Here is a 20,484-nt window from a genome sequence, read left to right on the forward strand (position 1 = left end):
TCATAAAATATATTTATTTCCGTCACTTATTTGAGTTGCAACTAAAAAAGCATTTGTAAATTGTGCTAAAATGCATAAAATGCCATTTCTTATTTGTTAGTCTGACTTCATTTGATCGACTATCACATGACTCTTCTACGCCCAAACATGACAGCAGAGCAAAGCTATGAAATCAAGGAAATGTCCCCAATTCCGAGTTCCTCAAAGGGAAATGTGGATATCTGTGGTATTTCCCTTAAAAAACACAAGGTGATAAAAGTTAAATGTACATGTGGAAAGGTAATGAATGGATCTCATATAAAGGAAACTCATCTATAATTTCCTCAAAAGTTTGAACACTGGGTTGCACGTCAAAGGCCTTCATTATTTATTTGCAATAACATAACGTGTCTTTTGTTCCACAGCCATGTCAGCAGTCCTTTAGTGACTCATCTTTTCTTTTTTGTCTCTAGTAAGACAACAAAATGAAACTTGTCACGTGTTCTGTGGAATGTTCTTATGCTAAAAAAGGTTAGCTGTATTCTGCTGTATTCCTTTTTTGTTGAAAAAAAGTAACAAGTAAAATGTTAAACAGAGGACAAACAAGAACACAGTTATCACATATTGCAACAACAGCCATCTCCTGGGCTTCTGCTGTAGCTGTTTAAACACCAACTCACATCATGCTCACCGCTTTGTAAAACATTTGGTTACACTTGCAATTTTAAAGGGTTAAGCTCGATTATAAGTAGGACATTCAAAGACAAGGCACAACTATCTCAGAGGTACTGCAAGAGAATTCAGCAGCCATCGAAGGATCAGAGGTGAGAGAGCAACAGAGATACTCTTTAGTATTATGTTCATTGCCTTTTTGCTTTCTTACACTTTAAACTTGTCTTTCTCACCAGTGATGGAGCTCAAATTGTTGTTTCCCTTTCTGATGTTACATGGTGAGTCTAAAAATGCAATGTACTTTAACATAAAATAACTTGTGTTACCCTCTATGACAAACTAACGTTCTCTGTTGATTTCAGTGATCCATGATGTCCATTCCTCCAATCAATGGAAAGTGACCGTGCCGGAAAAGATTAGTGTGTTGCAGGGCTCCTGTGTGGTTATTCCCTGCCTCTACAATTACCCAATGCCCAAATCAAAGAAGCCCTTGACAAAGTGGAGGGGATTCTGGATGAAAGGGAAAAAGGTAGTCTCAACCAATGTCCCCAAATTTAAACTGGTTAAGTTGTACAACAAACGAAGCCAGTTCTTGGGAAATCTTGCAGCACGGAACTGCTCCATGCTGCTGGACAGTGTGGGGAAGAACGATGTTGGCCCTTTCCACTTCAGGATTGAAATGCCGCAATACAAAAGCTTCTCCTACTCTACAAACCCAGTGACCATCGAAGTCACACGTGAGTTTTGTAGATAGTTTGAATCATTTCTAAGGCAACATAATTACATTTTTGGTGAATAATATTTGAATCATTGTCCTACAGTATGAGTCATTATATATTCCCATTCGGCAGGCGACCCACAGCCTCCTGTTCTGTCTATGGTGATGAATGAGAAGGTGACCGCCTCCTGCTCCGTGTCTCACTCCTGCCCAGCGATCCCACCTCGATTCAGCTGGAGCCACCCTGGAAACATCCTCCGCCGCTCAAAGAAGATGAATACATGGAAGTGGGAAACAGTGTCAACCCTGACCTTCTCCCCTCGAGTCTCCGATTTCAACAAGCCTCTGAACTGCACAGTGCATTACAGAGGAGGGAAGAAGGTGACGAGCTCCACGATTTTGAAAATATGACGTGAGCCCAGTGCAAGGGTGTTTCTTAATGCATGTTCAATTAATTCATGTTTCAAGACGTTTAAAATCTGTAGTTCAATGTCTTACAGCTGTCACATGGATGCAAGATTACTCTCCATGCAGATGTTGATAGCAAATACATAATTATTATCCATATGTAGTATGATGACAGAGATACTTTTGTTAAAAGTGAACTACACTGAACATAATCGGTCAGTGAACTCTTCCGTGAACACTGTAATGTAATTTTAAAGGGCACAAATGACAACCTAATCAGTGTCACGCTCATAATCTGATATTTACCACCTAATATCTNGAGTCCACAGATTCTATTGGTATAAGTTTTATCCCTGTGCGATCAAAACTCACTGTTCTGTATGATAACCATAATGAATGTTAATAAAATAACATTGTACCTTGAAAATCAATAGCGGGTACATTTTACCCGTTGGCGGTTTTAGGTATACAGCGACCTCTGGCGGTTCTAGTGTTAAAGCTTAAAAGAATAAAGATATTTTTGTTATCTAAACGTTTGACCTCTTTCTTTTACAATTTTGGAATCGAAACGGGGAATCGATAAGAACCGTAATCGATATGCAGAAACGGAATCGGAATCGATCAATTTCAAACGATACCCATCCCTAGTAATGAGGTGTGGCCCTAAGTGTGAGTGTGGCAGTTGTGCAATCTTACCTTTAAGCAGGAGAGGAGAGCGCAGATTTCTTTTAAGTTATCCCAATCCAAAAAGGTGGGATGATTTTATTTGAAAAAAATGGTCCACACTTTTACAGGGTTTTTACCTTCTCTCGTTAGAGTATATCATGCTGTGTTCCTTTTCTAATATAAAACCTCAATTCACAGTTTTACATTTCTTACATTAAATTCTAACTTCAACTGGCTCACTTCAGTTGTGAAATTACATTCTAACTTCAACTGGCCACTTCAGTTATGACTAGGGGTGTAACGGTATCCGTATTCGTCCCGTACCGTCACGGTTCGGACGTCACGGTTCGGACGTCACGGTTCGGCACATGCAGTCACACGACGAATACGCCTTTTTTTACGAGTGGGAAAAAAGTCTGTCATTCAGGGCAGTATCCATTACACTATTTATAATCCAGGGGGCGGTATTGCGCCTAAAAGCTGTTTGCCAGCCGCCCTTAAAAAACAAATGAAGAACAAGAAGAAACACAACAACAAAACGAACAAAATACAAGAAGAAGAAAAGTTAGTATGGCGATTTCAGATAACACACAGGAGCTAGAACCCACCTGCTTCTTTTAAATCAGCTGTGTGGGAGCATTTCGGGTTCCCTGTGGACTACAATAACGATGGAGTGCGAGTGGTGGAACGGACGGGGACGGTGTGTCGGCGTTGTTCGACAGCGGTGCGGTATGCTAATGGTAACACACGCCAAACATGCTAAATCATATCAGAAGGCATCACCCAGATTTGCCAATCACCGGAGCCCAGCAAAAGACAACAGCAGTTCAACTGCTTCTCCCGGCTGCTTTTAAGAAGCCAATAGGCATGAAAGCCGTGAGACCAAAATAAATAACGGAAGCTTTTGGCATATGTTTTTCAACGACTATGCGCTCTTGAAACACTTTCTTATTATTTATGATGTAATATTTTCAAGTCATTCTTTTTAGTTTTACAGCTTGATGAAACCTTTTTGTTTGACATCAGCCATTATAGATAATATGGCTATGTCAGAGTTCCTTATTTTTAAACTGAAACTTGCACTACTTTTCAAAAATAAATAACAACAAACCTGGAATTATGCATTTGGGACTTTCTTTTTCTTTTTCTTGTTGTACCGAACCCGTACCGAACCATGACCCCCAAACCGAGGTACGAACCGAACTGTGAGTTCTGTGAACCGTTACACCCCTAGTTATCACAGATGGTCTCCAGGGGCACCCCTCTCAGGGCAGCCCAAGACGTTGAGATGCCCCTTGTAGAGTGGAATCTCACCCCTGATGGCGCGGGGCGGCCACTGGCTCCATAGGCATGTGAGATGGTATCCACAACCCAGTGGGACAACCGCTGCTTGGAGAGAGCACAACCCTTTCTCGTGCCGCCATGGCAAATGAAGAGCTGCTCTGACTGTCCTATACGGGCCATAGCATCTAGGGCACGCACAGGGCACAGCAACTCAGGCGTGCCGTTTTCCTGTGGGACGTTAAAGCGCGCCAGCTGGATAGGCCGATTGGAGTGGGCTAGTGGAAGCACCTTGGGCAGGAACGCCACGTTCGGCCAGAGCGCAACACCCGAGCCATCGGAGTTCCACCTCAGGCATGTATCGCTCACGGAGAGGGCATAGCTCTCCAAATCGTTTCCCTGACGTTATGGCAAGCAGAAATGCTGCCTTCAAGGACAGCCACTTAAGCCCCACCTGGGCCATGGGCTCGAAGGGAGGAGATGACAGGGCATCCAGCACTAGGGGCAGGTCCCAAGCCAGAGCCCTCTGGGTGCTAGGGGGAAGCTGCCGTAAAGCCCCTCTCAGGAAGAGGGACACCAACCTATGGCGCCCCACTGTGGCGCCGTCGACTCCCACATGTCGGGCAGGTATAGCAGCCTTATAGACCTTCAAAGTGGAGTGAGAACGACCACTATCCAGAAGGGACTGCAGAAACTCTAAAATGGTGGCCACAGAGCAATGCTCCGGATTCTCGGCCTTACCCGAACACCAGTGGTAGAAGAGCTTCCATTTGCACTCGTACTGTGCTCGAGTGGATGGTGCTCTGGCATTCAGGATAATTTCCCTGACGGATGCCGTGAAAACGCTCAACAGTGGGTTTGGCCCCTTAGAGGCCAGGCCGATAGTTGAAGGCGGTGAGGGTCGGGATGCCAGATCTGACCCCTGAGCTGTGACAGAAGGTCCTTCCTGCCGGGGAAACACCATGGTGGGCTGCAGCAGAGACTGCGCAGCAGTGGGAACTTCCCACTGCTGCGCAGTCTCTGCTGCAGCCCACCATGGTGTTTCCCCGGCAGGAAGGACCTTCTGTCACAGCTCAGGGGTCAGATCTGGCATCCCGACNGTATTTTTCCTGGCAACCGGAGGAATGGCAGTAGGCGAAAGAGAAAGTCGTTCCCGTCACCCTCTATGTTGACTCACTTCTCCTGCCTATTCTTACTAATCTGTGTGTTCTCTCTTACCTGAGTGGGTAACACTCGCGGGGACAGGAAGCACTGAGCCCTAGGTATCTCCCGTTGCTGGGGTCCGTGAGCTTCACTAGCTCACGGACCCTAGCTGGTGGACCGCCGGTTGGACCCGGTCGAACGTCGTACGTCGCGGACGGTCGATTAAGGAGCGGGGCCGGCGGTAGTTGCCGTCGGCGTCAAACTCCCAAACGATGCAGAGCGGCCACCTCTGGGTCTCGAAGCTGCACCACCTTCTACCTCCTGGAGCTCCTCCCCTCACGGGAAGCACAAGCGGTAAGGTCGCTTGAACCCGCCCAGGTTGGCAGCCCGCTCTCCCTGCTGCTACTGCTGTTGAGCAGCAGACCCCTAAAGGCCGCCTGGCGGTCCTTCCGGTTTTCGTATCCACGACGCGCTGTCCTGAATGGCGGCCATACTGATACCGCCGCCTCGCACGTCCGAACGGCGAGGGGGGTGGCGACGGTGGCTCCGGCCACTCGGCGGACGCAGTCCGAAGATGCCCGGGCCGGGCAGGTCGTGGTTAGCGGAAGCAAAGTGAAAGTCTTGTCTGTCGACCGCCACAAACCCCGGTGCACACCGTCGGTGACTCTTGCTTTCCGAAGCCACTGACTGAACCCAACCTTAGGAGCTCACCTCCGGTGAGCCCTGTGTCCAACACTAATGCGTCCGGCAGCCACACTTACAAGGGACCGGTGGGCACCGCAGCGCTTGCACACGCGATCCAAGCTGGCGTGACCCGGTTTCTTTCTTGCTCCTGCTGAGAGGAACCCCGGGGGCAACGGTGCCTCTCCGCGAAGCCTAGCTATAGGAGTCAAGGGTGGGTCGCGAACGTCAGCGGACCTCCTCCTCCCACGTCGAGTCGCGTACGAAGGCGCCGAGCGGAGTCAGAAAGGCTGGTTTCCCTCAATCTTTGTAAATTGCGGCCCTCACATTTTTCGAGGCGAACTACGTAAAGTTACAAACCAACTTTCGTAGTACCGCCTCGCGCCGCGCAAGGTTCCGGGTTTTTTTTTTTTTGGGTTTTACTGGAGTCATCTCTCAGCCAGGAAAGACACAGCTGGGGGGTACCCCGTCTCGAAAAGGGAAGCGCCCCTCACGGTGTGCAAACTTTCTCACGTGTAGCCGATGTCAAAGCACCTTAAACGACGCTACGTAGCTACACATCGCGAAACTAGCCATTTTTTGCTAAGTAAGTATATTTACTAGGAAGCTAGGACAGTCGTGAGTCGTCTCTGCTAGAAACTAGAAACGAAGCAGTGATGCCTCCCGGCTCAGAGTCAATAGCTGTGTGCTCACCTCCTCAGCTCTCCCGCTTCTCTCTTGTGCCTCGCGTGCTTCCTTCCCTCTCATCGACTCGTCTCTAGCTTGCAACCGTCTGTGAAGCGCTTAAAAACGTTCTTCTCTGCCCCAGTTGAACTTCTCTAGCGAACGTCTAAGCAATTGCTACCGCGACAGCCTTTCACTCATCTCTCACTCATGCTCTTCCAAATCCCTGCGCGTTTCTCGCGCTCCCGTCCCCCGCGCGACTTACTTCTCTTTCGGACCTTTCCATTCTGTACTACTCCAAATCTTGTCGAGTCCTCCAAGACAGTCTCCTCACCCACATCAACCATGTTGTCGGACCACCTGCAGTTACCCTTATCCATTCTACGAAGGATGCTCAACCATTTCGGCAAATACTTTCTCGACAACCCTCTCCCACACCTCCAAAAAACATCCACACACTACCATATCATAATGCACGGCTGCGCGACGCCCGTCCGCGCGTCCCTACCCTACCCTTCACGCCGGCCCCTGCCCACGATGGCGTCCGCCCCACACAGGGACCGGTGCGAACCGCCAGCCAGTCGCACACGATCAGACTCGGCGTCAACAAGTTCCTTCCGCCCTTCCTCACCGCGCCGTACGCACGCGCGCGAGCGCGGACGTCAGAGAGGCGCTTCCCTCCTCTCGCCCACGTCATGGCCCGCCGCGAGTGCCCCTCGTCCCCCTCGACTGACTTGTTCGCTCCCGCGCGCGCGCGACGGGCGGCGCGGCGGGGCCCACCGCGGCTCCTGGATGGCCGTCTTCGCCTCGCAGAACGCGACGGCCAACGCGCCCCCTCAACAAACAACCTAAACCCCGCTATCCAGGCCTCCCCATCACATGTCTGTCTTCAACTTCACTCATCTCCTCCCGGTCAACTCCCATTCTGATCTTCGCTCTCTACCCCAACCACTCACCACTCCCCCTCCTCTCTACACGCAACCTAGTAGCTACTATCCACTACTATCCACCTTTACCCGTTATAAGCCCCATCACTCACTGCTCGGGCGGCTGTCGGTGCCCGAGCCACCCAACCCACCACCAAACGCAACCGTCCAAGGTCCACCGGCACTGTCGCACGCTGGACCCCCACTGCTCGACGCTCCGCCGACTACTCGCTGAGATGCGACCGGCTTCGGAGAAGTTCTTTCCTCGCCGGTCGCGCCCTATCAGCGAGAGCCTGCAGGCGGCCCGTGAGAGAATCGGCGGAGCCCTGGACACCGACCAAGACAGTAATGTAAAATAACTCCTTATTTGGCGTTCACATATAAAAGAACTGGGAAGGTAAGAACGGAGGGACGAAGAAACACGTCGGCGGTCCTCAGGCCCAGCACATTGTTCTATTATTAACTGTGTCACTGCATTTGGTCTTCTCTTGCGACGCTAAAGAGGAGGATGAACTTTCCTGGTGCCCCCGATGCGCGCGCATTCAGGTAGAACCGCCCAGGGGCCGGCTACGTCTAGAAAGTCTCAGTGGATGAATGCTTGCATGATAGGATCGAGGGGAGTACCCATAGAGTCCAGTAGAGGGCGGAGTCTGTGAGAGATATAACTTCACTTCTAAAAGGGGTAAATTAATAATCTTTTTTCTCGAAGCAATTATAAACCTGTGAGTTGAATGTAGAAAAGTCAGAATCAATATAGAATTTTTTTTATTTTAAAGTAAATTCAGATTGAACATTGTAAAAAAACAAACATTACTTATAGTGAAAACCACCCTTGAATGATGAGATAGTAAAAGCTTTAGGAATCCAACCTACAACATATAATAAGTACCCTGTATCAAGATTGTAGAAAAACAAGTGACATTTGACCTTTTTAGAGAGATTTAGAAAAAAAAACCTCTTCTGGGGTCATTTGGGTGCATTTTCCATATCTATGGCCCCCCACGTTCGATTTTGACGATTGACACCTCTTTTTAACCGTTAGAGCCAATAGAATCGAGGGGAAGTTCCTAAAATCCATCTAAACATTACCCATTGGTGAATGAGTGATGCGTAGCCAGAATGCCCAAAACTGGAAACTCAGTTTTTGACATAAATGTTATGATGGTTTATCAGTGGAGTTTCCCTCACAGCTCAGTGACACGGGCGTTTTGGTGAAGTGCTGCCCACTGTCAGGACTCACTATGAGAGACGCTGCTGAATTCAAATCTGAAAAACAAAAAGGGGACATTTTAACCGTCAAAACTCTAAAAGACAATACATGCAAAAAGAGACTAAACAAGCCTAAAAAGTGAATATTTAATCCATGCATATATGGCATTTGTTGAAAGTAAAACAATAATTAGTGTTGTTGGTTTTGTTATATGTAAAAAGCAGTCATTCCGATTGACACAATATCAAATTAAAGTTAGTTAGATTCACAACAGTTAAACATGTATTGATACAGATACATGAAATGTAATATGCCCTGATGATTATTTCATGAATGCATAGAATTGTCAGAAAATAAACTTAACAAATATTGAAAAAGTTATGTTAAGGATTTGAAGATTGCTGACTTTGGCGACACCTTGTGGTACATTTTAAAATGACACCCTAGCAGGCACAATATCAAAAGCTTAAAGCGAGTAGTATTTCATCAGACCTGCAGCTGACGCCATCTGCACATGTGAGTAAACACAATCCTCCGGTTCATTTTTTCCTCCTGTTAGACAGATCAGGAGAAAGCATGAAAAGACAATACTTCACTTAATTTAGGCACTGCTAGCCTACACAAGCACCTTAATTATTATATGTTATCACGACTTAGAAATCAAACACTCACCCTTCTTAGAAATGTTTTTGAGCTCGAGCACAGAATATATTGCATCCCTGGATTCATCTGAAATATAAAATGTATTTTATATTTAAAAAAGTGAACCTTGAATTGTCATATTCCAGTATTTATATTGACTATACTGTACCATTTGCAGGTTCTTCGGGGCCTTTGATTGTTTCATAGAGACAGGCATTATCTGAAGAGAAATCAAAATCAAAACCCAATTCATATTAACATTCCTCTATATCAGGGGTTCCCAAAGTGTGGGAAGGTGAGCCTCCCCTCAGAGAACATAATCACAGCTGCGCCCCCCCCCCTCCCAATTATTATTGCTATTATTATTATTATTATTGTTGCTATAATGCAGGGGTATTCAATTGCATTTCAAAGAGGTCCAGTAAGAGAAAATGTCATAAAATGCTCTGTTTTCGCTACCTTTCTCTTTTTTGATTGGCTGAGCGTCACCTCCTTAAAACATTAAACAATAGCTTTTTCCAACCTCTTTATCTTTATGTTTTAAACATGTTGAGGTCAAGGATGGCAGCTTCCTCATACGTTGCACTCGGAGATAAATAGTTGAGACGTTAATGTCTTTAGCAGCAGGGAGGAGTAACGTTTCACCAATGTTGTGAGGTTTACCTGCCTTAGCTATCCGTAACGCCACTCGGTATGATGCTTCGGTTGCCTTTGTATTCACAGTGCTAAATGTGTCAATGACATTTTTCTGTGACCACAATTCCTTGAGCTTCCGGTCAAAAAACTCCTGTGGCTTGGTCACCAAACATGGGTGTTTCGTCTCAATATGACGCCAGAGTTTACATGGTCTCATAGTGTCATTAGCTAGCACCTCGTTGCAGATAACACACTGTGGCAGTGGAGTGTCATCAGGACCGGTCCATGAAAATCCTAGCTTCAAATAATCATTGTCATACTTCCTCCGTTTTCTGACGGACGCTGTCTCTTCTCTCACTTTAGGTAACTTCACTAAAAATCTATCCATATGTTGCCGCTCGCATACATTTAGCTGAAGTTAACTAGCTAGATTTCACTGTTTCTCTTGATTTTTTTCTGGCGGCTGCGCCTCCCTTGAAGCTCTCTGGCCTCCCCCAGGGGAGGCGCGCCTCACACTTTGGGAACCGCTGCTCTATATGAACTCCTACATTTTTAAAAACAACCAATGAGAAATGGAAATGCTACGCGGATGCTACGTTCACAAAAAATTCAAAACGTATTAAGGATTCAGGCTGACCTTGAAGAACGGAAGCATATTCCCTTTGGTTAGTTTCGTCCTGGTGGATTGTGTGGTCTGTAGCAGGGCTCTGATTGGTCCTCTGAGATCTGGTGGGCAAAACACATGTAGTAAATTAAGTGGATTTATGAAAGGAACATATCACTGCTGTCATGTTCATAATAACATAAAATAGAGTGTTGTACCAACCTGATACAGCATGGATCTGTTAAAAAAAGAAGACATTTGCTGCTATGTTATTATGTTTTGCAAAGTGTTCTACTGTTAAAACAGTACGTGTGGTTACATTAGAGCAGGGGTCGCCAAACTACGGCCCGGGGGCCGGATCCGGCCCGCCACCCCCCTTTGATCGGCCCCCACCCCCTCCTCNCGAGCCTTCATTGTAACAGTCCCGGGTACACTGTGTATTTGCGTGGGGATTGTTGCAGTAGAAAGTTCCACTGTAGCGACCGGTACATTAATGGGAAACCCTAAATGTTTGAGCACCCTCTATGAAACGTCAAGCTACCCCACAGCACCCCAAAATAAATCTCTGGCGCCGCCACTGAGCCTGACTATTTGTGTTGGGGGGGGCCCGACTTTTTTTTTTCTCCAAAGGGGGGGCCTGACAGAAAAAGTTTGAGAACCACTGTCCTATGCTATGGCCTGAACACATTTTGGGGCTTCAGTACTTTTCCATTGAGTCAGGGGTCTTCTGTGCACAGCTTGCTGTGAGTGAAGACAACTGGCTCCCCTCTTTAAACAGTGACACCCATAGTAATAAACTATAATAGGCCTTAAACTCAATTCAACAAACCCCTTGTATTTGTAAATACTGTGATTATAGAACAACATGAAATATAATGCATTTTCATTGTGGGTTATACATGAATATATTTGATTATATTTGATTATTATTTGATTATATTTGATTATATTAACTTTCGTTTTAATTATTCAAATTAATATGGAGACCTCAACAGGTTCCAGAGATATGGCAAATATACCCAGATGACCCCAGAGGTGGGTTTTGTTTTTTCTAAACCTCTCTAAAAAGGTAAAATTTCACTTGTTTTGCATCAATCTTGATACACGGTACTTATTATATGTTTTAGTCTGGATTCCTAAAGCTTTTTGTCTACTATCCCATCATTCAAGGGTGGTTTTCACTATAAGTAACAGGGTTTTTTTGGACGAAAACTATCATTTATAGTTTTTTACTATGTTCAATCTGAATTTCCTTTAAAATAAAAACATCTATATTGATTCTGACTCTTCTACATCCAACTCACAGGTGTATCATTGCTTGGAGAAAAAAGATTATTAATTTACCCCTTTTAGAAGTGAAGATATAGTCATTTGCTCTGGGCATGTCATTTTCAAGCCTGAAACCTTAAAAACAGGTTAAACACACATATGCTTTTTGTTAACTTAATGTTCTCCTGTCTTTACAGGCCGTGAATAATGCAGTTATCACAGTTCCTGCTTACTTCAATGACTCCCAGCGTCAAGCCACCAAAGATGCTGGGACCATTGCTGGCCTGAATGTGCTGCGCATCATCAATGAACCCACTGCTGCAGCCATTGCTTATGGCCTGGACAAAAAGGTAACTAACTAATAAAATGTGGACCTTAATCTCTTTCATGGAATACCTTTAATAATATTTGCCATTTATTTCAGGTTGGCGGTGAACGTAATGTCCTTATCTTTGACCTTGGAGGTGGTACTTTTGATGTGTCAATCCTGACCATTGAGGATGGCATCTTTGAGGTCAAGTCCACAGCCGGTGACACTCACTTGGGTGGTGAGGACTTTGACAACCGCATGGTTAACCACTTCATTGCTGAGTTCAAGCGCAAGTTCAAAAAAGAAATCAACGACAACAAGCGAGCTGTGCGTCGTCTGCGCACAGCCTGCGAGCGTGCCAAGCGCACCCTGTCCAGCAGCACTCAGGCCAGCATTGAGATCGATTCCCTCTACGAAGGGGTAGATTTCTACACTTCCATCACCAGAGCCCGTTTTGAAGAGCTTAATGCAGACCTGTTCCGTGGAACCCTCGAGCCCGTGGAAAAATCCCTGAGGGATGCCAAGATGGACAAGGGACAGATCCATGACATTGTCCTGGTGGGTGGCTCCACTCGTATACCCAAGATTCAAAAGCTGCTGCAGGATCTTTTCAATGGACGTGAACTCAATAAGAGCATCAACCCGGATGAGGCTGTGGCTTATGGTGCATGTAGGTATCTCTACAGCATTTACATTTATAAACATTGTCCAGTCATATTTCTATTTTAGTATAAAATGTGTTATTCAAACATGATTACATGGTTTATATTAATTTGTTCCTGTTGTCATTTGGAAACAGCTGTGCAAGCAGCCATTTTGTCTGGTGATAAGTCTGAGAATGTACAGGACCTGCTCCTGCTGGATGTCACACCCCTTTCCCTGGGAATTGAGACTGCTGGAGGAGTAATGACTGTCCTTATCAAAAGGAACACCACTATCCCCACCAAGCAAACCCAGACCTTTACCACCTATTCAGACAATCAGCCTGGTGTACTTATTCAGGTAGAGAGACATTGCAGTTATGGTCTAAAGTAACAAATACCAGGTCCCCATCCATTGTCCCAGTTTATTACATTACTCTTGAACGTGTTCACTGACAGAATCTAAATGTTTCAGGTTTTTGAAGGTGAGAGAGCCATGACCAAGGACAATAACATCTTGGGCAAGTTTGAGCTGACCGGTATTCCACCTTCTCCCAGAGGAGTCCCTCAGATTGAAGTGACCTTTGACATTGATGCCAATGGCATTCTAAATGTGTCTGCGGTGGACAAAAGCACTGGAAAAGAGAACAAGATCACCATCACCAATGACAAAGGTAGGTAACCATATTAAACACTGATAAAGCACGAAAGCTGAAGGAATATTGCGCTTGAACATGGAGAATAAAAAACTATTCCATGCAAGGTAAATAGCTTTGTAATGTATTCCTCCATAGGGCGGTTGAGCAAGGAGGACATTGAGCAGATGGTGCAGGAGGCTGAGCAGTTCAAGGCTGAGGACGAGATACAGAGAGAAAAGGTCACAGCCAAGAACTCACTCGAGTCTCTGGCCTTCAACATGAAGAGCACCGTGGAGGACGAGAAGCTCCAAGACAAGATCAGCCCTGAGGACAAAAAGACCATCGTAGAAAAGTGCAACGAAGTCATTGCCTGGCTCGACAGAAATCAGGTATATACTGTTGACTGAACCATGATCAAATTAATTATGTTTTGTGATAATGCTTGTGGACAAGTTCCTCTTTGGCTGGCATTGTGAAAGCAGTGGTTCGTGCACTTTGTGAAGCAATCACTTCCCTTCCAGATAATGTTCATGCAGACAACCATGTACAAACCTAAAAAGTATATCTGACAAACAAATGTTTTGTTCCCTCTGTTACATAGACGGCAGAGAAGGATGAGTACGATCATCAGCAGAAGGAACTAGAAAAGGTGTGCAACCCCATCATCTCCAAGCTATACCAGGATGGGATGCCAGGTGGGATGCCAGGTGGGATGCCAGGTGGCATGCCTGGAGGAATGCCTGGAGGTTTCTCTGGTGGAGCTGGAGGCGGCTCTTCCTCTGGCCCTACCATCGAGGAGGTCGACTAAGACCACGGCAGACAGTGTCTTCATCTCAGATCCCAACAAACGCTTATTGCCATTAAAGCTATATAGACAAAATACACATCTAATAAACTGAAGATCATGGGATTGTTTTGATTAACATTATGGATCAATTCAAATACTCAGTCACATCAGAAATAATCAAAGTCTGTTTGTTGTCTTCATTATTTCTCTCTCAAATTATGATTTACACGAGGTAGACAAAGACATGCCTTTTTATCAGTGGTGTTTAAGCATTTAATCAATAAAGATCACCAATGGGATTCTGATTTGCATAATCTACTGTGTGGTTCTTTTTTATTATTTACTATTTTAATCACATTAAATATCTGAATAAACAATTTAAGAAGAAGAAGAAGAAGAACAACAACAACAACAACAACATATGCACAAGCACAAACATATCAATACATTATCAGAGAGGTGTCAGAGTGAAGTGGCTACCAGTGTTCTTTGCCTTGCTCTACCAATGAGGTAAACTGGTCCATCTCCAGCTACAGCATATTAATTAGTGCATAAAATAGTTTTGCAAGATGCAGATGCTTAAGATAAAACTGGTTCCTGTTCACAGACCGCTAAGGTTGTGATTAATATATTTTTTCCTGTGAGTTAACATATTTTACAGGAAATAACAACTTTGCAAGATCCGATAAGAAAGGTGTAGCTGAAGTTGTCAAGAAGGATTTTTTTAGAAACAATATCTGGTATCTTGTGTCTGCTGATGAATAAGGTGTGAGTTGTTCAAGCAAGGACATAGCAGAAATTAGAGAGCTTAATATCTTGAATGTGGTGCAAATGTATCTTAATAATGAATTCAAAAACACAAAGACAGTAAAATGGAAAGAATATTTTCTTTTTCTAAAGTAATACAAAGGAGATGTGTTGCTTCTAACCAATGAAATGATTTAACAACAATGTGTTTGCAAAACCATGACCTTTGTGCACAAGAACAGGCCAAACAGGAACATAGGAATAAGTATATGATCAGGTGTTCTCTTCCCATACTTATCACCAAAGACGTGTGTCTGGGTGTGTGTGTGTGTGTGTGTGTGTGTGTGTGTGTGTGTGTGTGTGTGTGTGTGCGTGTGCCATGAACACGGCCTCGGGGTAGATGCTCTCCGTCCATTCAGAGGAGCTAGTGTGTGTGTGTGTGTGTGTGTGTGCGTGTGCGTGTGCGTGTGTGTGTGTGTGTGTGTGTGTGTGTGTGTACCTACAGTATAGGTCTCAGGGCCATGTGTGGGGGATACAAACATATAAAAGGCAGCGTTCCCCAGTTCTGACATTCAGGAAAAGTGAGACGTGACCATGTTCTTCCTTGTCAGTTGTTTTGCTCTTGTGGTCTCTGCACTGGGTAAGTGTCTGGCTGTTTACCAGCAGATCCATTATCTGTAGAAAACCTTTCTGTGACTGTGTTCTAGAACACTTCTTGGTATATACATTCACCACATTGGAACAAGCATTTCCATTTTTGATTAGAGCTGTGTATTCGCAAGAATCTGGCATTAAATATCAAGATATAATTGTGATGCAATATACTGCGATGCTGAGCAGCCACATTGTAATTTTCTAAAATCTTATTTTAGGGAAATACACCACTATATGCATACATTCGTTTAAAATAGTTACTACTACACAATCAGAACAGTGGAATCTGCATTTGCATTTATTGCAGTCTGTAAAATCATAGCACTACATTGAGAGGGTACATACCGAATTTATGCAGATAAAATAAAAATATTTCCTGAGTTGTTTCAATGTAACTTATACATTTAAAGTTAATTCAAGCTATTTTTGTGAATTGATCACGAAATATACTAATGCATTACTAGCATCACGTACAAGAAATAACTTGATTCTTGTCCCCTTTTTTTTCGTTCGTGTGATTTGGCCTCAGGGTGTGGAGTACCTTCTATCAGGCCCCAAGTGAGCGATAACAACAAGATTGTAAATGGACAGAACGCTGTGTCTGGATCCTGGCCCTGGCAGGTCTCCCTTCAGGTAACCTGAGTAATACAAAGTTAATCTGTAATTCAGAAAATTACAATATTATTAATATGTATGTTATAACTGTAGGACAGTAGAGGATTCCACTTCTGTGGAGGATCTCTGATCAGCCAGAACTGGGTTGTCACTGCTGCTCACTGCCGCGTGTCGTAAGTCATTTTTGCCATCTCCCACATCTAAATGAGAAAAGTCCCAACATGTTCCTCTTTGTGATCACTCCTTTGTATGTTTGAATTTTTTCCAGCTCTAGGAACCACCGCGTGATTTTGGGAGAACATGATCGTCAGTCCAACGCTGAGCAAATTCAGGTCAAGACAATTTCCAGGGTAAGTAACAACAAAAGTTCTCTTTATTTCAAAAAATATATAGTATCTCAGTGGATTTCCTGGAGAAACACTGGCATTCATGGCTCATGATTTGTGCTCACCTCTCCATCCAGGCCATCACTCACCCCTACTACAACGCCCAGAACTTCAACAATGACATCACCCTTCTGAAGCTGTCCTCCCCAGTTCAGATGACATCCCGTGTGACTCCTGTGTGCCTGGCCTCCTCCAGCACCAGCATCCCCACTGGAACCTCATGTGTCACCACCGGGTGGGGCAAGACCGGCCAAACCTGTGAGTGAGCCCACCTTCTAAGTATTGTACAGGATTAACCATACCTCCTTGAGAACGATGTAACACATTTTTTAGGGCAACTAGCCTCATTACCTTTATTCTACTTTGTTCTCAGCAAGCCCCCGCTACCTCCAGCAGACTTCCCTGCCTATGCTCAGCCCGGCTCAGTGCAAGCAGTACTGGGGTTCTAACAGGATTACTGATGCTATGATCTGTGCCGGTGCTTCTGGAGTCTCCTCCTGTCAGGTAACAACCATACCTGAAATACAGATTTCTGGGGAAAATAGACAATTCTTAAAAACAACAATTGGTCAGATTTACACCAATTGTAATATTGATAGGAAATATGTGTCATACAAATGTGTTGATTTATTAATCGTTAAACATTAGTTAACAATTTACAGAAATGTGTGAATCATAACGTGTTTTTAAATTGTTAAAGGTAATGATGGTAATGAGTAAATAGAAGTAAATATTTGCACATAATATCCAATTTTCCAAATCCATTAATTGACGGTATTCACAGAACACATAAAAGGAGCATTTGCTCTCTGATGTCATTTGTTAACTAATGTCCTGTCATGTTGATGTGAATGTTCTTAATGCATGTTTCCCTGTTTGCCATTTTAAAATAATGGCAGACCAGCCCTCTTCCTTTGTGAAAACTGTGCAGGGCCGAACAGAATGTCCTGTTAATGCACCACAGAGCTTGAACAGGAGATTCATACAAGGTTGAATTCAAATGATGACCCCATGCATGCTTTTAAAAAGAAACAAATCTAATTTCAGGGTGACTCTGGTGGCCCTCTGGTCTGTCAGAACGGTGGAGCGTGGTCCCTTGTGGGTATTGTGTCCTGGGGCACCTCCAACTGCAACGTGCGCACCCCTGCAGTGTACGCCCGTGTGTCCTACCTGCGCAGTTGGATCGACCAGACTGTCGCTTCCAACTAATGTGCAAATAACACACTCAGAACACTTGCTCTCACTGTGATCAACAAATAATTCTATACAGCATTAATAATAGCTGTATCATGAATGTTACTTTTAAATGGGCTTTGGATGATGCATTTGTGAAAACTCATTAATAAAATATAACTTGACTACAGTGTTGGTTTTCATGTTTTACAACAAATATTAAGACATTACTAGAGTGATGTCTATTTAGCTCCAGCTATTTAAAAATCAATACTAATTCTATAGGAATAATAATTTTAGATTCAGATAACTGTTGATCATTATGTTCTAAGGAGTTCTTGTTATTTTGTCCACTCCCTGTACATGACTTAATGCCTTGTCACAAAGCCATGGCAGCAGCAGAAGTACTGTTTCATTGGCAGCTGCATGAACTGAGAAGGAGGAGTAATAGGGGGGAGAATAAGTATTGTCAGAGCCAGATAAATATCAACTTACAAATAAAAGACAGACCTTCGTTGCATCCGAAAAATGGAGACTGGTAAGAAATTTTAACAAAACAGTTATTGTGATGCTTTTAAATAGCACTAACAGAAAGGTTTAACATTGTTTTTGCCAGATTCATTTGAAATGTATGTGCAGAAACTTTAGTTTGAGTTAATAATTGATTTTCTAAACACAAGAGTTATTGGGTAAAATGAGTGGAAAGTCAACATGCAATCTAATGCAAAGTATTTTGTGACTGCTTAAACTAACTTAGATGTTGTATGTGGTCACACGAGAGGCCAATAATGTCAGTAATTGCACTTATTTTTTGTTGTTCATTAGATGACACCAACTCCTCATTAAATGACACCTACTCCACTGTGGATGAACAAGAAGATTATAATAGGGTTGGCAGGGCCCTACAAACAACTTCGCTGGTCATCTACTGTTTGATATTTGCATTTGGGACTATTGGCAACAGTCTAGTCATCTACGTGACAGGCTGCAGGATGAAGAGAACGGTTAACTCAGTTTGGTTTCTCAACTTGGCCCTGGCTGACTTCCTCTTTTCAACCTTTCTGATTTTCACAATCATTTCTACCTCTCAGGGAAACCACTGGATGTTTGGACGAGTATTATGCAAGCTCAAAACCTTTGTGATTGTAGTCAACATGTTTGCCAGTATCTTTCTTCTGACAGCCATAAGTGTGGATCGTTGCTTGTCAATATGGTTCGTGGTGTGGGCACAAAACAAGCGTACCGTTGGCAAAGCCCAGATCATATGCGCTGTCATCTGGATTACTGCTGGGGTCTGCAGCGCTCCATTTGCACATGTTCGAGAGGTTTGGCCTCATGGGGAGAAGATAATGTGTAATCCTAAACCCAATACAGGAAAACAAACACGGATTCTTGACATATTTCGATTTTTTATGGGCTTCCTGATCCCATTCCTGGTAATATGTGTCTCTTATGTGGCCATAGTTGTTCGTGCTGGGCACCTGAAAAAGCCAAGAAAACAGAGATGTCGCCGGGTCATTTTCTCTGTTGTTCTTGCATTCTTCATCTGCTGGTTGCCCCTCCATGTTTTTATTTTTGTAAACTCTCTTAACCCAAATCTCGGTAACATCATTGTTCAGATTGTTGGTCCTCTGGTTTTGAGTCTGTGTTTTATGAACAGCTGCCTGAATCCCATTCTCTATGTTTTCATGTGTCATGAATTCCAGCAGAAGCTCAAGCGATCCGTGTGCTTTGCACTAGAAAGTGCCCTGGCTGAGGACCACTTGTCATTTACGTCCTCTCGCTCCCTGACGTCCTACCTTTCACGGATTTCTCGTAAATCTGACTCTACTGCACCCGTGGAGATGAAAGGCCCAGCCACTTTCTCAACCACAGAACCAGTTTTTGTTCATTGCACGGAGGGAGAGACACTGGGAACTGATGAAGATTAGTCAGAGTATATGAAACTTGTAATCAATTATCACAAAAGTAGAGTAGAAACTGAACATGGAGTATGGATTGATTAGTCTATCTATGTGCAGAGAATGATTGATGATATTTTGTATATTTGTGCGTTTTTATGTTCTCTATATTATCACCCCTAACCGGTGTCTACACTTATCTCTGACACCCGTTAATTTGTTGCACCTGTGACAAGTTCCACCTTTTTTTTTTAACTATCAAATGTATTTTTTATGAAATCACAAAGTTCTCTAGATCAATAATTGTGTGGGGTGTGCTGTGGCCTTGCAATGTAAATATGAATGTGTGTGTATAAGAATTAATTATTTTGTACAATGAAATTATACCCATAAATTCATCACATATGGAAATGCTTAAAATTACATGATAATGTGCACAGTAATGTTTTTTTTACTTTTAAGTGTTGTAAGCAATACAATTTCGAGGTTATTTACAAATGTTGTTTTGACATGCCTCTATAGCTGCATAATACTGTCACACAAAGCTGAGCTTCAATAATTGCGCTGTATGCATTTTTGTACGGTGAATAAAAACATATTTTTGATGAGCTGTTCTCTTCCTTCTTCAGTGTTTTTTTATCTTAAAGGAAACCACAATGGCATGCTTGACTTCTTGCATTTGCAAAAGTACTTTGTGAATCAGATCCTCTAGATTATGGCACACCACAAATCAGAAATATTAAGAAAATACAACTATGGGAGTGCACATAGTACTGTGTTAGCCTTTCTTAGTTTGGGAATTAACAAATCTTGATATACCACTATTTGATTGTCTAAAGTGAATTAGAAGACGACCCTAGAAATAGAAAGAACTAATAATTAAGGTTGTTTTATAATTATATAAATTGTGCCTCCTAATGACACTTGTAATTCAAAGGGTCGCTGCTCTGCAGTTTTGTAAATATGTATACTGTAGTACATACTGAGTTGAATTTGCTGTTACTTCCAACAAAACAGCCAGTGGCGGTTCTAGACCAATATTTTACTGGGGTGGGGGGGCACAATAAAAGTGGGTTAAAGGACAAAGACAGTATATAAAGTAATTGTGTAAAATTAACATAAAATACTGTAAAA

The 20,484-nt window shown here is 43.6% G+C and overlaps 3 protein-coding genes and 1 long non-coding RNA gene across 5 annotated transcripts; 3 read left to right on the top strand and 1 right to left on the bottom strand.

Annotated features, from left to right (window-relative positions):
• Window positions 1-8,236: 8,236 nt before the first annotated feature.
• Window positions 8,237-10,547, bottom strand: LOC104961380 (uncharacterized). Of its 2 annotated transcripts, XR_800091.1 has the most exons (6): window positions 10,452-10,472; window positions 10,263-10,351; window positions 9,159-9,209; window positions 9,015-9,076; window positions 8,840-8,894; window positions 8,237-8,403 (listed from the first exon to the last, which is right to left on the bottom strand). It is a non-coding gene; the product is annotated as an uncharacterized lncRNA (long non-coding RNA). The 2 variants fall into 2 exon arrangements; XR_800092.1 differs by having other exon boundaries at window positions 8,840-8,899; window positions 9,020-9,076; window positions 10,263-10,547.
• A 1,151-nt stretch (window positions 10,548-11,698) lies between these two features.
• Window positions 11,699-14,183, top strand: LOC104961379 (heat shock cognate 70 kDa protein-like). Its single transcript, XM_010789665.1, has 6 exons — window positions 11,699-11,848; window positions 11,923-12,478; window positions 12,608-12,810; window positions 12,925-13,123; window positions 13,244-13,476; window positions 13,689-14,183. Exons 2-6 carry the CDS (start codon window positions 12,067-12,069, stop codon window positions 13,893-13,895), a joined length of 1,254 nt encoding a protein of 417 aa, XP_010787967.1. The 5' UTR covers window positions 11,699-11,848; window positions 11,923-12,066; the 3' UTR covers window positions 13,896-14,183.
• Window positions 14,184-15,209: 1,026 nt separating this feature from the next.
• Window positions 15,210-17,633, top strand: LOC104961378 (chymotrypsin-like protease CTRL-1). Its single transcript, XM_010789664.1, has 7 exons — window positions 15,210-15,261; window positions 15,805-15,908; window positions 15,984-16,063; window positions 16,159-16,240; window positions 16,354-16,534; window positions 16,650-16,780; window positions 17,324-17,633. Exons 1-7 carry the CDS (start codon window positions 15,216-15,218, stop codon window positions 17,483-17,485), a joined length of 786 nt encoding a protein of 261 aa, XP_010787966.1. The 5' UTR covers window positions 15,210-15,215; the 3' UTR covers window positions 17,486-17,633.
• Window positions 17,634-17,919: 286 nt separating this feature from the next.
• LOC104961381 (C3a anaphylatoxin chemotactic receptor-like) lies at window positions 17,920-19,954 on the top strand. The gene is made up of 2 exons (XM_010789667.1): window positions 17,920-17,987; window positions 18,275-19,954. Exons 1-2 carry the CDS (start codon window positions 17,978-17,980, stop codon window positions 19,378-19,380), a joined length of 1,116 nt encoding a protein of 371 aa, XP_010787969.1. The 5' UTR covers window positions 17,920-17,977; the 3' UTR covers window positions 19,381-19,954.
• The last annotated feature ends 530 nt before the right edge of the window (window positions 19,955-20,484 follow it).

The sequence above is a fragment of the Notothenia coriiceps genome, unplaced genomic scaffold (assembly GCF_000735185.1).
Source record: "Notothenia coriiceps isolate Sejong01 unplaced genomic scaffold, NC01 NC01_scaffold00033176, whole genome shotgun sequence".
Taxonomy (NCBI): domain Eukaryota; kingdom Metazoa; phylum Chordata; class Actinopteri; order Perciformes; family Nototheniidae; genus Notothenia; species Notothenia coriiceps.